This window comes from Anabrus simplex, chromosome 1 (assembly GCF_040414725.1).
Source record: "Anabrus simplex isolate iqAnaSimp1 chromosome 1, ASM4041472v1, whole genome shotgun sequence".
Classification (NCBI taxonomy): Eukaryota; Metazoa; Arthropoda; class Insecta; order Orthoptera; family Tettigoniidae; genus Anabrus; species Anabrus simplex.
Window position 1 is genome coordinate 427,651,860 of NC_090265.1, and position 17,526 is coordinate 427,669,385.

Consider the following 17,526-nt stretch of genomic DNA (forward strand, 5'->3'; position numbering starts at 1 on the left):
ATTTCATGGCTTATATAAGTGCAAGCCTTTCTAGAACCAGCAGTGCAAACAGAGAGCACAACTTCTATGTATTCACTTACGCAGTATTAAACCATGTGGAAGTTTCTTCTTCAATACTCCTGAGCCAGTCTTCTTCACTACTGTTGAGCCAGAAGTTTGCTGGCTCACTGACTGGGACTTATAAATAGCACCTTCTTCAATTAAAGATTTAACCGACTAGAGTACCTCTATCTGGTAGAAGAATACCTAACTACTACTTCAATACATGCATTATACAATCAGTAAACCAAAAAATCCAGATCTTTGAACTTTAACAAAAAGAGGAAAATGCACACATCCAGAGATCAAGATATTTTAATTTATGGTTTAACACAACAATTACTTTGGCCTCCAGTAAAACCATGTAATAATAATTCAAGTCTGAAAATATAACATGATTGTTCCTGTTTCTCTTAATTAGTAAAATGATCATAATTTCCTTATTTTTTAATAGCAAAGAAGTAATATCTGGACATACAGACAACTTCTAGTCTGGTAAAATAGATCATACCTGTTCTGGCTCAATACCACTAACAGATAATGAAAAGAACAGATAACAATTTCAGTAATTTCAGTTGTATCACGAACTCTAACCAAGAATGAAAAAAGAAAAAGAAAACCACCATTTTCTGATGAATCACATATAAACTAAAGTTGATCATTCACATGAAATGAGCTAAAAGGCCAATAAAAAGGTAATGATAATTTATCATAAATGCACTATCCTACAAGACTCTTATTTCATCATGACATCAGTTATTTGATTTCTTGTACATATAAGGTGGTTAAGTTGAACAACATTTTGCATTTTCTCATCTTGAGTGAAATTTGTGACCCTACGAATATTTCTCAGCTTTCTGAAAAGTAAGGAAGTTGTAGGGAGACATATCTGTCTTGTACATTAGATACTGGAGCACTTTTCAACCTCAATGCAGAGAAGTAATTCTGAAGAGCGTCATTATATGGAAAAAATTATACTTATGATAAGCAGTGCAGGCAGATGGGTATTGATTGATATTCACATAAATTTAGGGTGTAGAGTTTAGGCTATGGTGCTTCCAGAGATATTCAATTGGATCAACAATAGGCTCTTTGTGGTCAAGAAGGACAAAAACTTGATCTTTCTTTCTTTATACCTGCAATCCTTTCAAATTGTTTGGTGGAGGAAAAGATCTATTCCTCCATCAACAGCTTTGCCCTTCACTTTATAGTTTACTAGCTGTATTACCTGGCTCTGCTCAAGTACTTTTTCAAATGTTTAATTTGAGCACTTGTATTACCTGTTTGAAGGAGTTTTTGTAGATTTCTTTATTGTGACGTTGATTAATATTTTACAAACTCTTTGGTAGATTTATATTATTGTTATGTATTTAGTTAAAGTTTGAGATAATTTAGTTTCATGTTAAACTTTATCCTTGTGGAAACCCAGATTGTCCAGGAAGTAGTTGATCCTTTCATATAAATAATAAAAATAAGTTATAACACATAATGTTATAGATATATACACAATTCCAACCGTCATTGGGACTGTCACCAATCAGCTTAGCAACCCCAAAAACTGTGTATTCAACACTAATATAGGTCATTTTGGACATTTCTATTTTTACCCCTTCTCAACCTCCATGCTTATGGGGGCTGAACTTGGACTTAAATGACATTCAGAGTTCACAATTCACCTCAGCAACACCAAAAACTTTCAATTCAGCAATAATATTGGTTGTTTCAACAATTTTTACATGTCAACTCCCTCCCTTATGGGGAGTTTTTTTTTCCTTTCAGATAGTAAGTAATATGTGTACAAAATATGCGCAGAGTCATTCCTAGACCAGTTCACTTCTCATAATCAAAACCAGCTTGCTGTTTGCAGATGCACAAACTTGCGACAGTCTTGCAACTTGCTTACGTTCACTTGTGATGACTCGAGACTGACTGGTGTCTGCTGATTCTTTATATTCACCAACAGGAAGTTCTTGGAGTTCCCTTTTTAGATATTTCTGGATGCCTTCTCTATTGTTAATCAATAATCAACTTCCAGTTTCTTCTGAGGAGTTTCGTTATCGTGTGTTTCAACAGTTCATTGGGGGTATTGTTTTGCTCGCTGTTGACCCTGCACACATTGTCACCTCTTGCCAGCATTATAGCCTTCATTGTCCCATTTTAAAATATTCATCTTGTTAGCAGCATTTGCTGCACAAGCCACAAATTTAATTATACAAATCTACATCAAGCACAGATAAAGCATGCAAGCATTTAGTAAGGACAAGGATCATACCTATCACTGTGTTTGACTCAGCTGGAAGCAATTATGAGGTAGGGAGTTGAGACAGTACTATGGATGCAGTCTGGAGTCTCCATTTCACTTAGACATGAGTGTTGTCTTCCTGAACTGCTCATGGAAAATACTTTGGAGCTATAATACATTCATTTTGTATACTCCTCATGACAAACACATACACCATCAGTGGTATGCATGTTGTGGATCAAAAACCAGTGACTAGTGTAACAAAAAGACAAAAGCAAACAACTCCACTTGTTGCAAGTTCTCAGCACCACCTCCTGATGTGTCATGACTCATGAGATTACAATAGTGATGCACAAATTTGGTATCAAAGATGCTGCCGTAGATTCATTCAGCATCTCGTTACATTTGACTCATTTTCATTCAAATTACCTTTCTAATAGTTATTCTTTAGAGTACAGAATTAATATGATATATTATTCACCAATTCACTGATACCAATAAAACATAGAATGCAGTAGAAAAAGATGCAGTCACACACTGAATGACATCATATTTGGACAAAGTATGATTAAATTTCCTCAAACAAATGACAAATAGCACCATTTGAATCATGCTACCCATTCCAGTATATGATAGGCTCTATTTACAGAATGCAGTACCATACATAATGAATATTTTAACTCTATGAAACCACTTTCTTTCACATTTAAAAAAAAAAAAAAAAAAAAAAAAAACAGTTTATCAATCTACTGAAAGCACTGGAAGCCAAAGTTCTAAACATGATGCAGTGTACCTATCATTACTTTAGCTAACATGCATTTGTAGAACTTCTGATACAAATTATACACAACTAGAATATTATTAATTTTAAACAGTTAATTATTTTTGTCAAAAGTATTAAATTTGTAAGTCCTCATATTATCCAACCACCTCTTAGTCTGATTCATCAGAGTCATTACCATGCGTTGTTAGTCACAAGTTAGTGGAAACATTACGCCCAAGACAAGGAAGTATAGATGCTCTTTATTCTTCATAAGTGAATCTTTCATTTTCAAATTAGAATGTTTGTACAATTAGGGTGTTATCATACATTAATATCTTTATGTATCAATTAGCTACAAATAATAATTACATGCACTTACCTAACTGTGTATAAAACAGACATCACTTCATTTCAAGAGAGGTCCATGTAGAGTTATTACCATCATAAGACATTCACCTCACTGAATTATTTGTTAGTTATAAGTCATCTCCATACAGACCATGAAGGTCTTTGGACGAGTTGAAAGTAAAGGTTTCCACTTTCTGTAACCTCGGCACTTAGTGGGATAGAGTGGTTAGCACTACTCCCGGCCACCTTTGCTCCCAGGAATTAACCTACAGTAATACTCATGTTTGATGCAGGTTGGGTGAATCCAAGGGCCATGTGCTGCTCCAGAAGTGGAAAATTTGTTTCCTAAATTTTTACAACTTTCTGACAGGGAATCAAGCTCATGTCCATCCGGGTGAATTAAGCACACCTTTACCGACTCGGCTAGGCAGCTTCTTAATTATAAGGTTTCGAATTATATTGCAGAATAACAACCTTAAATGAGTAGTACTACCGAGTCAGACAATTAAAGCAGTGGGAACAACTGAAAAATGTAAAGGAAAAGGGATGAGAGAGGAACTGTCTGCTATCTGTAGTAGTCCTAAGGAAAGTTAATTTCTTCAGATAGGCTTAAAAAAGGAAGAATATAATTCTTAATGCAACAAGGATACTTCTTAAGTGGAAAATAAGATGAATTGGTATAGCTACCTTGAAAAAAAATCTATTTGTCACAAAGTATATCGCCGTTGCCGGGACAAAAACTCCTATGTGATAATATTTTAGGAGATATACTGACCTGCAGCACATATATTGTGAAGAGCGAGAATGTCTTGACAATATGCACACAATATTGCACCTTAGATGACAGAACCTTACCGGCCAAAGTTCTAAGCTAAAATATTTCACATAGGAGGTTTTGTCCCGGCAGCGACGATATGCTAGCATCCAACAAAAATTGGATGATGATAATAATAATAATATATTATCATAATCATCATCATCATCATCATCATCATCATCATCATGAATGTACACAGCTATTGTGTGCAGACATTTTGATTGGACTTAAGTTAGGAAGTCTGCATGTTAATTTACATTCCATTTTTCTCTACCAGACACCAGAGAAACAGATCTCTGTTGAGAGGTATATGGCTGAGTTTTAATTAATTTCGTCAGGTAATCACCAAACAGGGAGCCTCCGTGGCTCAGATGGCAGCACGTCGGCCTCTCACCACTGGATACCGTGGTTCAAATCCTGGTCACTCCAAGAGATTTGTGCTGCACAAAGCGGAGGCGGGACAGGTTTTTCTCCGGGTACTCCGGTTTTCCCTGTCATCTTCCATTCCAGCAACACTCTCCATTCTCATTTCATAGCATCTACTAGTCATTAATAAATCACTTTGGGAGTGGCAACCTCATTGTACTAACAGCCTATATATGCATCATTCATTACATCCCTGACCCGGTCAATGACTGGAAAACAGGTCGTAGGTTTTCATTTTCATTTTCAATCACCAAACAGTTACCCGAAAACTTTTACATGCCGGCATCATACAATAAGTGCTGAATAGACTTTTCACCCTTTAAAAATCCTACAACCTCCAAAGAGTTTGAACTTGTGATCTTGGATCCTTGAGGCTATCACTCTACTGTTGATCCAAAGAGGGAGCTGTTGCTTCAAATCATAACAGATGAACTGGATGTGAGAATGTCTACATTAAATGGAACTTGCCACTATGCAGGAAGAGTATTCCTCTATTTCATTCTACAGCTGTGGTTCTGTCAACACTCAATGGCATTTATATTTCCAAACATGAATACAATGTCCTCTTTATATTTTTCAGTCCAGTGTCAATGAATTCAGTGAGGTGAATTATAATTCCTCTAACAAACTGTGAGGGAGGACTTACCTTATTGAGGGCATCCAGTACATTGTCTGGCATGTGATCTTGTATCATCACAGGTGATATGAGGACTTCGTCAAAGTCTGTCGTATTGGCCCAAACAGCCTGGTATACGGGTTCATGTTTATTCAGCACCTGCCTGTAAGATTGATTATTCAAAAAAAAAACAATCCATACAGCAATCCTGAATATCTTCATACACTATAAATTTACTCTATTTTATTTGCAGAAGAGTCATCAATAAAATATATCATATCACAAATAATATCAGACCTAGTTTCTAATAGGTTAAAGAGATGAATAAACTAATCTCTCAATGAAAACTGACAAATTCTGCAAGAATATTACCAATTTTCATCAATTACACAGCACAAATAATATTCCAAAATGTCTCTGTTTCTCCCAGGCCAATGATATGAATTTTTAAGTCTTCACTGCTTGCTTCCTTCATTAAAGCAATGATAGAAAAACATAAGTTACAAGTTAATTTCCATGTTTAATTTATCATAACACTGTGAAATAATTTATTTCAAGATCCCTGGGTACAATATTGTGTCCTCTTGTTACTTGAATTTTAAAATTTTGTATATTGATGACCTTTTCAACCATCTCTTTAGCATTTGCATGCAGAGCAACATTGTCCCATTTTATTATCCTGTGAGAAAAATATAAACACTCATACTCATTTTGTTGTGACTGAACAAAACCAAAAAGTTAATGCTCAGAACCAGGAATTCCCAGTTAAACAAAAATTCAAAATTAAATTAAAATAATCACAATCCAGGAGAGCATTCCTCAAATAATGTTCAATCATGCAGAGAATGCAATTCTGATGGTAGGCCTTACCTCACCCACTCGTTACTTATAAAAGAGAACAACAGAAATATCTAATCTACAGTTTATATAATAAATAACATTGAATAAAAATGCAATATTAACTGTATGAAATTAACTAATATGTCACTAAGATGCTTTGGCTTGATAATAACATTTACAGGATACTTGTAGTGAATTAAACTGAGTTTCTGCTTACTGCCTGAATGGTTTGGCACTAACAGAAAATCTCCTTTTGAATTCTTCAAGATAATGAGTTCCATTAGAACAGTGGTAAGACTTACTGCCTGAATGTCATTCACTTGATGATCTCATTGGCTTGAAGATGACAAATAATGTGTTGAACACACATCATTATTGGACTCAATTTTAAATAGACAAACTCGTACCCTTTAATAATTTTAATAAATTAAAACTGTAACATGGATAAGTGAAACACTATTTCTTGGAGCATATCTAACCTATGTTTTGGGAAACTATTCCCGTTTAACGATCCATTATTTGGTACGCCTGTTTAATTGGTGTAATTCTACCATTTCTAATTATTTAAAATGTGTGATATGTAACTGTTGCGTCCTTGATGAGAGCAGTCATTGGCCTGTCAGAAAAATCAATACTGACGCACATGCGCTGAAAGCTTCTTCTTGCTTGAGTAAGTTCGCTACTGAGCACTTCGCCCATGTCTGTGATCCAAAATGGATGTGCATTTGTATGTGTCCGTTGGAACACGTCCTGTGGTCAGCGGAACGGAGTTTGATACTCCAGGATAGAGTGATTTAAATTTTAAACTTAAAGTATATATGTAGTTTTGATTTATTTTTTCCTTTGGATGTGGACAGAAGAGTTTTAATGTGTTAAAATTTACAAATGGCTGTGTGCCGATCCTGGTGAAAGTGATACCATAAGGTATGGATTACCTTCCTTATTTTCGTCTTGCCTGATATAAGTAACTTCAACATTTTTCTATAAACTAAACTATTCTACAGCCTGGTGGATTAATGCAGGAGTATTTTATCTTAAATTTGAGTCAACAAGAAAAAACAACAAAAAAGTTATAGTGGCTACTCAAATTATTAATGACGCCATGGAAAGAAGAAACATTTGTTGATTTCATGTCAGCTAAAAAGACTTTTGTCAGCAATTTTAACTCAAAATTAATTTTGAGTATTATTATGTGGATGAACTATTCATATCCATTTTTCATAAATATTTAAAAGCATTCTAAATTGTAACTGAGGTGATTTGGAATCATGGTTTGTGGGCCTATGAGTGTTAAGTTTACTCTGTAAGTATTTTTAATTATTCAAGATTCTTGCTTGTTTTTGATATTTTCTCCTGATTTTTGTTTGGGGTATCTTTCTTCTTATTCTTATTATGCTGTGTTTTATTCTACCTAAATTTTATCTATGCTTGCAAAGTGTATTTGTTACATTATTTAATTGTGGGTTTTGCCTGTGTTTGGTATTTTCTCATAACGGGATCTTCTTCTTCTTCTTCTTCGGGTGTCGGGTGTTTAAATTCTACGTCATAAGTCCATCATGTTGCTTCCAAAGCCACCTTACATTAAATTCAATAACCATGATTTTGTCCTCTGTTAAATTGAATGTATATGTGCAATGAAATGTCTCTTTGGCAGAAACTTCAGGTCCAATTTCTTTAACTGATTGTACTATCTATATAAACTGATATTCCTATTTTGTATGGGTAGTTTATAGTAGAGTTTTCACTCATGCTCATATCCAGTTGCTGTTAGCCTTCGGTCACGCAGGCAGAGATAGGCACAGCAGGCACGGAGTGACAGTGGTAGGCAGTAACAAAGGAGTTGGAGTGAAGGGGACTCCTATATTCTCATAGTGTGATGATGATGATGCTTGTTGCTTTAAGGGGCCTAACATCGCAGGTCATCGGCCCCTAATGAGACGAGATGGACGACATGATATACGATAGGTAAAAATTTAAAATGTATCCACTGACTAGAGTTAAAAAAATTGGTGATGATAAAATGAGTATGAGATAAAAACAGTCTGTGGATCTAATTCGCAATGCCTGATAGTACAGATATATATATACATAATTTACATTAGACGTTAAAATAACACATTAAAATATGCAACATAAACTAAAATGAAGTCAATGGGATAAAAGCGCAATTGACACAAATACACGAGGACAAAGGACATCATTACACACGACAAACAGACCACTATCCCTCATAAAGCAGATGACGAGGTCTGCTGACTGCTCGTCATCTCGCAAGATAAGGGAGATTGTACTCAAGAGGTTAAGACTACGGCGAAGATCGACCAGGTCCATACACTCCGTAAGGATGTGTACTACGGTAAGATGATCGCTGCAGGTACACACCAGAGGGGGTTCTCCTTTCAAAAGATACGAGTGAGTCAGGATACTGTGGCCAATCCAAAGACGACATAATACCATGGCTTCCCTCCGAGAAGCCTGAAGGGAAGTCCTCCATATCTTCGTTGTTCCTTTAATCGCTCTCAGCTTATTTGGAAGTGGAATGGCCTGCCACTGCATCTCCCAATGGGACATAACCAGATGTCTCAGCTGAGTGCAAATATCACTTGTGTGAACCTTGAAAGGCAACAGGGGCAGTGTAACTGCCTCCTTGGCAGTCTTATCTGCTAATTCATTTCCCTCTACACCCATGTGGCTTGGGAGCCACATAAAAGTGATTCTGGTGCCAGCATCTGAGCACCCAGCCAGCAGGTCCTGGACCCTCTGCATGAGAGGGTGTCGAGGGAAACAAGTATCAATAGACTGTAGTGAACTCAAGGAGTCAGTACACAGAAGAAAGTGTCGGCGTCCATTGGACAGTGCGTACCGCAGAGCTCACAGATAGCATAGAGCTCTGCTGTGTACACATGACAGGTTTCCGGGAGAGCAAAAGAAACCTATCGTTGTCGACAACGAACGCACAGCCCACCTTTGTTCCTGTCCTTGAACCATCTGTGTAGACGACGACTGAACCTGGATAGAGGCTAATAACGAACAGGAAGAGCCTCCAATAAATCGAAGGGTCCGTGTTTTCTTTCGGGCCCCTGTGCAGATCCAGGATTATTTCAGGTCGTTGTACTACCCACGGAGGTACCCCACTTGGTTGTCTGACAAGGCAAGGAACCGAAGGTATGTGAAACAATCTGTAACTGCTATGCAAGCATATTTCAACCGGCCACGTTGTTTGAGGACAAGCAGCGTACAGCAAACAGTTGCCATTGTTGAACACACAAGGATAGCTTGGATGAAGTGGCATCTGTCGCAAATTAGCAGCATACAAAAAAAGCATTTACTGGTGCCTCAGGTGTAAAGGCAGGACACCAGACTCAGCGAGCAGGCTAGCTATGGGGCTAGTATGAAAAGCTCCCGTTGCCAACCTTAACCCGCTGTGGTGGATGCTGTTCAGCTTCGCAAGAACGCTTGGTCTTGCTGAGCCATATGCTGCACTGCTGTAGTCTAACCTGGATAAAATGTGTGCCCTGTAGAATCGTAGGAGCACCGCACGGTCAGCTCCCCAATTAGCGCTTCTATGAAACTTTAAGAGATTAAGCCTCTTGGTGCATAGCACTTTTAGCTCCCGCACATGTGGCTCCCATGATAATTTACTGTCAAAAAGGAGCCCAGGAAATTGGTAAGTGTCAACCACGGGAAGAGCGACATTTCCTAGAGAAAGTTCAAGATGGGGGTGAAGAGTACGTTGACGACAAAAGTGGACAACAGAGGTCTTTGCGATAGAGAACCGACAGCCATGTTCTAACGTCCACTGCTCCACCCTCCTAATAGCTTGCTGTAATTGTCGCTCTGCGACTGCCATACTGTGCAAGCTATAGTGCAGAGCAAAATCATCCACATACAGCGACGGTATTACTGCTGAACCAGCAGCAGCAGCAGCAGCAACAATACCGTTTATGGCAATCGCAAACAGAGTGATACTAAGAACCGATCCCTGTGGGACTCCATTTTCTTGAGCATGGTATTGCAAATATGTCCTCTCTACTCGGATACGGAATAGACGGAAGGACAAAGAATTCGCAATGAAAATCAGCAAGTTACCTCGGAATCTCCATTGATGCAGGACTGAAAGGATACCATATCGCCATGTGGTGTCGTAGGCCTTCTCTAAGTCAAAGAAAACAGCTACCAAATGCTGTTTGCAAAGAAACGCATCCTGGATAGAGCTCTCCAGGCATACCAAGTGGTCAGTGGTGGATCGAGCGGCTCGAAAACTACACTGGTACTCGGACAAGAGTCCTTGTTTCTCCAGACACCACACAAGTCGGCGATTTTCCTTCCTCTCAAATAGCTTACACAGGCAGCTTGTAAGACAAATAGGTCTGTAACTTCCTGCATATTTAGGATCTTTGTCAGGCTTGAGAACAGGAATGATGATGCCCCCTTGCCACTGAGACGGAAAGTCACCCTCCATCCAGATTCGGTTCAACATACGAAGGAGATATAGAAGATTGTCCCCACTAAGGTGTTTCAACATCTGGTTATGGATGTTGTCTGGTCCAGGAGACATGTCCTTAGAAAGTACTAATGCGCTGCGGAGTTCCCACTCTGTAAAGGGCACGTTATAGTCCTCTGAAGCCTGAGTGGCAAAACTGAGATGATGACGTTCTGCCTCCCGTTTCAGAGTGAGGAAATCTCGATGGTAATTCCCAGAGCCAGACACATCCATGAAATGGCGAGCTAGATGGTTAGCAATCTAGAGTGGCTCAGTGACGATATTGCCTGCAATGGAAATTCCCAGTACCGAAGATGATCCATGGATACCCGAAGTACACCGAAGTTTAGTCCACACTTGAGATGATGGAGTTTGTGATGTCATAGACGACACATATCTCTCCCAAGAAGCTTTCTTACTTTGGCAAATAAGGACTCGCGCCTAAGTGCAGAGTTGTTTAAATGTTATCAGGTTGGCCACAGTAGGCTGTCTACGGTTTATGAGCTCGATGGCATTCTTTGATAGCTGCTGCTATTGCTTCATTTCACCAAGGAATGAGTTTTCGACGAGGAGTCCCTGAGAAGGACGGAATGGACTCCTCAGCAGCAGCAAGAATAACTTGGGTTATGTAAGTTATTTCCTTGCCGACGGTCCGACTGATATCATCGTTAAAGACAGCTAGTGATGTGTACGTTGGCCAATCAGCATGTTTAAGAATCCATCGAGGGAGAGCCTCGACGGATTTATGTCTCAACAAAGTATGGATGATGGGAAAATGGTCACTGTCACAGAGATCATCGTGTGTATTCCACCGAAACAGCAGAACCAACTTACGTCTATGCGAGAATATGTGCCGTAACGTACACTAAAGTGAGTTGGTTCCCCTGTGTTCAAAATACATAAATCCAGCTCTCATCCCCTGAGGCAAGGCGTCTCAGAGCCCCATACGGGGTGATGGGCGTTAAAATCACCCAACAAGATGAAAGGAGGTGGAAGCTTATCTATAAGATCAGTGATATAATTTAAGTTAAGACGCTGGCCTGGTGGAAAATAAACATTACACACTGTTGCTATGACAGGCAGACGTACCCGCACTGCAATTGCTTCCAGTGGGGTCCTGAGAGGAACCTCTTCGCTATAAGTATCAGAACAGACAAAAATGCCGACGCCACCAGATGCCCGGTGGGCATAATATCATTCTGTTGAGTATAGTCTAAAATTTCTCAAGACCATACGATGATCAGGTCTGAAGTTGGTCTCCTGAATACAGACTATACTCGCTGCATACTCACTAATGAGCTGACATAACTCAGCAAGATCCCTGTCATAACCATTACAATTCCACTGTAACAGTGCCATAGTATGGACTATAAAAGGAGTGTTAGGTGATGAGCGACAAAATGCTCACACCCCTAAAGACTATCAACATCTACATCCGTAGATGTAGATGAGAGCGCGACATCCATCGCGTCATCAACAGACAGTGGGGATGCCGCTCAGAACTTTGACGCTTTTGGGGGGCGAGCAGTTCCCCTACGAGGAGAGCGCACAGGATTTGGAGCAGTAGTACCTCCTGGTGCAGACTCATACCCTCCAGATGGGGGGCATGATTTCTCCTTCGCAGGGGAAGTGCGAGAGTGCTCAGCAAGGGCGCTCTTCTTTGCCGCCTTCTTTTCTGGTTTAGACGAGCTGGGAGATGGTTTCCCAGCCCTGGTTGACGATGCAGCCTCCGCCGGCTGGGGCATGGCTTTCGCTGACCTCTTAGGGGGAAGATTTAGCCTTCCCCCACCTGGCAGTTTCCAGCCGGCACAGACTTCTGGTTGGTCGAAGGTGGGATGGTCCCCCCTTCGAGCTTTTACTCTTTGCGATGTTGCTCGGAGGAGCAACAGTCTCCTTGGGCGCAGCGATCAGCACAGGTGACGATGTTGTAAATGACGAACCTGAAAGACTCTGAACTATCATGCTATAGTCGAGTGTACGGGCAGGTGTATTCGTGGAATTATAATTATGGCGCGCTTCCTGGTAGGAAAGACCATCCAGGGTCTTGATCTCCTGGATCTTCTTTTCACTCAGATATGTCGGACAGTTCCGATCCCGAGGAGAATGAAAACCGGAGCAGTTAGTGCACTTGTACGGAGTTGTGCACTCCTCCGCACCATGAGCTACTCGTCCACATGTATCACAGACAGACGGATTCGAACAACGAGATACCATATATCCGAACCGCTAGCATTCATAGCATCGCATAGGAGGCGGGATGTACGACCTCACATCGCAACGATAAGTTGTTACCTTGACTTTCTCTGGTAACACTGACAACTTGAAAGAGACAATGAAGGCACCAGTGGCAACATCTTCACCGTTGACCTTGCGCGTAATGCGCTGGATGTGTGTCACGCTACGGTTCTTCATGTCTTCCATCAACTCATCGTCAGTGTTCAAAATAAGGTCGCGGTGAAAGATGACTCCGCAAACCAGATTCAAGGACTTCTGCTCCTCCACTTTGATGGGGATTTCGCCAAAGTGGTTGCACTGAAGCAACTGATCAGCTTGCACTGCTGTACGAGTCTTCAAAAGCAAACTACCGTTGCACATTTTCTTGAGGTCCTCAAGTTCGCCGTAGACGCCTTCAATGTGTCTAATAAAAAGGATTGACTTTACCAGCTTAAAATCATGCCCATTGGTTCTGGTAGTGACCAGAAACCTAGGGAAGCTGGATCCCATTCATTCACGCTGCGCATGTTCCCAGGGAGTTAAACCTCTCAGGGAAGCAAATGTTAAAGACTTCGGTGGGGGACCACCTTGAGAGGGGCGACTTTGTTTCGAAGCCATGCCCGAAATCTTCCTCCGCAATGCCACCCACTCCAATCAGGGGTCTCTGTAGCCAAACCAAGCAGCCAAGGTAATACCCACGTGGTCGTAGCAGGTACTGCCTGGGGTTCGATGTTGGACAATGCCTAATACGGGATGACTGAGGCAATGAGCACTCCCTTCCTCCAGTCACCCGCAATAGCATGAACAGAGCACTAAATATAGAGGGAAAAAAAAAAGAATAAATAAATAATTAATAATAATTGTCCTTCTGGCATTTCGCTGTGCGGGGACCTGTGTTGTCAGGCGGATACTACTGCCCAGGTACATGGCGCTCCCACCCGGAAGATTCCTGGGTGGTCAATTGCAGGCTTTTGAGCGTAATCGCACACGTAAGAGGCCCATCTCCGAGCACCACGCACATCATCAATTTTGAAATGGTCTACATCTGACCGTCAGAAGAATAATAAAAAATAAAGAGGGGACCATGGCCACATGACCCTTTAATTCACCTACGACAGGCAGGGATTACCTGAGAATGTATTCAATCCCTCCCATCCACAGGAGGTCCAACACATTATACCAAACAGCAATCCATGTCCGTGCCTAGGTCGCCCCTTTTAGTCGACTTATACGACAGGCAGGGGATACCGTGGGTGTATTCTACATGTGCGCCCCCCACCCGCAGGGGGTGGTGTGTTTGGTCCGTGAGAGGTATTTTATTTCCCTCAAGTCCGCCAGCAAGCCGGTTAGGACCCCCCTATCCGCCACCTGGGACGCGCCACGTGGGAGTATCACCTCTCCCCCTGCTACACCGGCGCAGTAGGTTCATGGATTCTCATAGTGTAAGCAGAGCAGTTTCCCAAGCAGAAAACAGTACACTTCAAGAGAGACAATGTTTCCTTCATACTGTTAAATGGACTTTAAGTGAATTTAAAATGGTTGTGGGAATGAAAGAGAATAAGTTAAGTAAATTAAATGATAGAACATACATTCAGCTGGATAAACTGTGTGTGAACCATGGTAGCAACAACAGGGATAACTTTTAGGTAAGTATAATTTTTCCTCACATTAACAGAAGTTATAATATAAGATGAATTTCTTATGGTCATTGTACATAAACAATTTCCTTTTCGGATCATTCCATTTTGTCTTGAGTGCCCCCAACATCAGACAACTTTGATGTTCATTTCTTTATTCCTTTCTATTACAATCAATGGGAAGTTTATTGTCCTAAAATATGTAGCTTTATCCTACTATTCAAATGACAAAAATGAAGCAGCTCACCCATCATCAAGTGCATTGACCAAACAGTGACCAGGACATTGAAAGGATGCAAGACCTGCACTACCACACACTCATACCTCTCTAAAAGTATCTGTTCATCCCAGGGATCCTCTAACAAAAATCTGGGAAAGAATTCATATCAATTACAGTGGTCCCTTTGAAAATTCATACTGTTTGGTTTGTGTACATGGAAAATTGAAATGGGCTGAAGAAAAAGTGATCCAAGAAGCCCAATCAGTTTGACCACAATTAATTTACTTCAAAATATTTTTACAACTTTTGGATATCCACAAGTCACTGGGACAGTCAATGTATCAAACTTTCAAAGCGAAAAGTTCTGCTAATTCTGTACATTTAATGGAGTTTTTGAAAATTTATAGCCCCTGGACATCTCTCTGCAGATGGCCCAGCTGAATGCAATATTCTAACACCAAAGAAGAAACTTAAGGCTGCTACAAATGGCAAAGGTACAATTGAGGATAAAGTAAGAATATATTTCTCCAGTACAGAACAACGTCACTGGCCTGTGGCAAGTCCCCTGCCAAATTTTACCTGAATAGAAAACTGAATTTGACTGAATGCAGTCTTTCTGTATCATCCTTAACCTTCAGAAGTAGATGCTGTCACAGCTCATTATCTCCAATTGGGGCAGAAAGTCCTAGTCTTCACTTTCTTGAACAACAAGGATGTCTGGAAGTTCAGTGAAGTAGAAAGGAAACAGGAGAAGTGCCACTACCTTGTCATTCTGGATTTGGGTAGGACAGTGAAACAGCTCATTAACCAGCTATGCTCAACTTTGATTATGAAACCAAAAGAAACTGTGATGTTTGGACCTACCCAATCTTCTCCAGCAGTGCCATTTAATCTAGAGCCACCTGAAGTAGCACCTGTGATGGCAATTGTTTCTCCACCAAAACAGCCACAAAGGGAAAGATGTGCACCTACCTGATTCCAAGATTATGTCATATGACAGTGCTTACATGATCATTTATATTCTTTGTTTTTGTGTCTGTCTACTTTCAATGTTTCACAAGTGCAGAAGTTAGTTTTCATTTCTGATTCTTTCTATTGTACATAGATTTTTAAATACTCTTTAAAATCAAGATATTTGTGTTTCAAGTGGTCATGAATTTTCTATATAAGTGAGGGAGACATTGTTATGACTTCTATCCATTACTGCATAAAGTTAATTTTTTGTTTTTTCTTTCAATCTATCTACACAGTTCCACTCTTAATAACTGTAGAGGGGCCGATGACCTGCGATGTTAGGCCCCTTAAAACAACAAGCATCATCAAGCATCATCAATAATTGTAGAAACACGTTCCAACAATCAGAAAATTCATACAAGTGATAGTTTTATTTATACAGGCCGTCCGGTACATCGGATGCTGTGTACTCAGGTCAGGACAACAACCTAGTAACTCAACATTATATTATTCAATAATGTTGCAAGCTAGGTAGTGTTAAGAGAGTTGAATTATCTTATCCAATTTTCACTGTAAAGTAGATCTACAGTTTCCACCTAAGACTTATCACAATATTGTATGCGCTATTTACGGTTATGTATTCACTGATAATGATGCCCACAGAAGCATTTCATGTGAAGTCCAAACTGGTCAAGCTGATCCACTCTTCGGATGCTATGATAGGATTTGAACAGCTTTCATTGTGGTACAGACACTTTGCTTATTTTTTACGCTGGACCACCTTGATGCACTGCTTATCTCTATCTGTTTGTAGTACGTACCAGCAGTGATAACACTGTTGTCACCAGCAACGGACCACCAAAACTCTTGCGGTCGTATGATCCCCTTCTTTTTTCTGTCCGCCTTTCTTTGAAGGTACTTCTCTGTCTGGTTTTCTCGAAATGTCCCTCTTGCCCTTATTCCCCTTCAAGCCAGATGTCTTACCAATTTTAGGAATGTAAAGTATTTGTCAAAGAATATTGTATGCCCCATGTTTTTTTCAGTTCCACCTGCATCAATGAGAGGTAAGACTACACTTCCTCCAACTCCAAATTATTTCAGCTATTCATGTTACATTGCTGTATACACTTGGAAAGGTGGAAACGTATCCAACAGCAACTGGCAGAGAAAGAAGTCCAGTGGAATTTCACAATTTTGCGCATCATCTGATGGGGGGGAGATAAAATACAGTCAGTCACCAAATGAGATGAAGAGTGTGATCTTGTCCACTTTGGAGTTGCTTCTTTTGTGTTACAATTTGCCTTACTTAAGCTTTTGAATTTTCTATCAGGGATATCAGAAACAGGGGTAATGGCCCAATCTTATGAATGATTCTTTATTTTCATATGACAGCTTCCTTTTGCATGGTTTTCTGGTTTTTCAGTTCCATCTGTACAGTTTCAGTAATATTTTGACTACCACTGGATGCAGCCTTCCTTTTTTCATATTTTGTCGAACCAATTTGCCCTTCACATTTACTCAGAAGTAAGTTTCTACCAACGTAATTTAGATTACTCTCGTACTCATCTGTCATTGTCATCAACCGTTTCACACCCATCATCGGGAGCGACATGTGTGAGTCAGTAGATTCATAGGAGTGTCAACAATATAGTCCATACCAAAGTTTACAATTATTGGAAATATTTGTTAATTCATAAATAAAAATCTCGACTGTTGCACAAAACTTTGTACTATCTTGCCAACACGCACAAAATAAGTGTCATTCAACAATGAATGGTAAGGATAAAGAAGAGTAAACGTTCTTGTTAGCTACAGCCTTTCTGAAGCACAAGAAAGTATCGTGGGCTTAAAACCATTCATAAATATCACACAATTTTATTTTTTATGACGTCCGATTTTTTCGGACGCTATGCACTAATGGGTTACA

General features: G+C 40.0%; 1 protein-coding gene across 1 annotated transcript in view; it reads right to left on the reverse strand.

Moving 5' to 3' along the window:
- The window catches only part of LOC136866925 (diacylglycerol lipase-alpha), a 245,167-nt gene that overhangs the window by 53,082 nt on the left and 174,559 nt on the right, over nt 1-17,526 (reverse strand). The window contains exon 12 of the mRNA XM_067144016.2: nt 5,282-5,414. Coding sequence (XP_067000117.1) covers nt 5,282-5,414 — 133 coding nt within the window. The remainder of the gene's footprint in view (nt 1-5,281; nt 5,415-17,526) is intronic.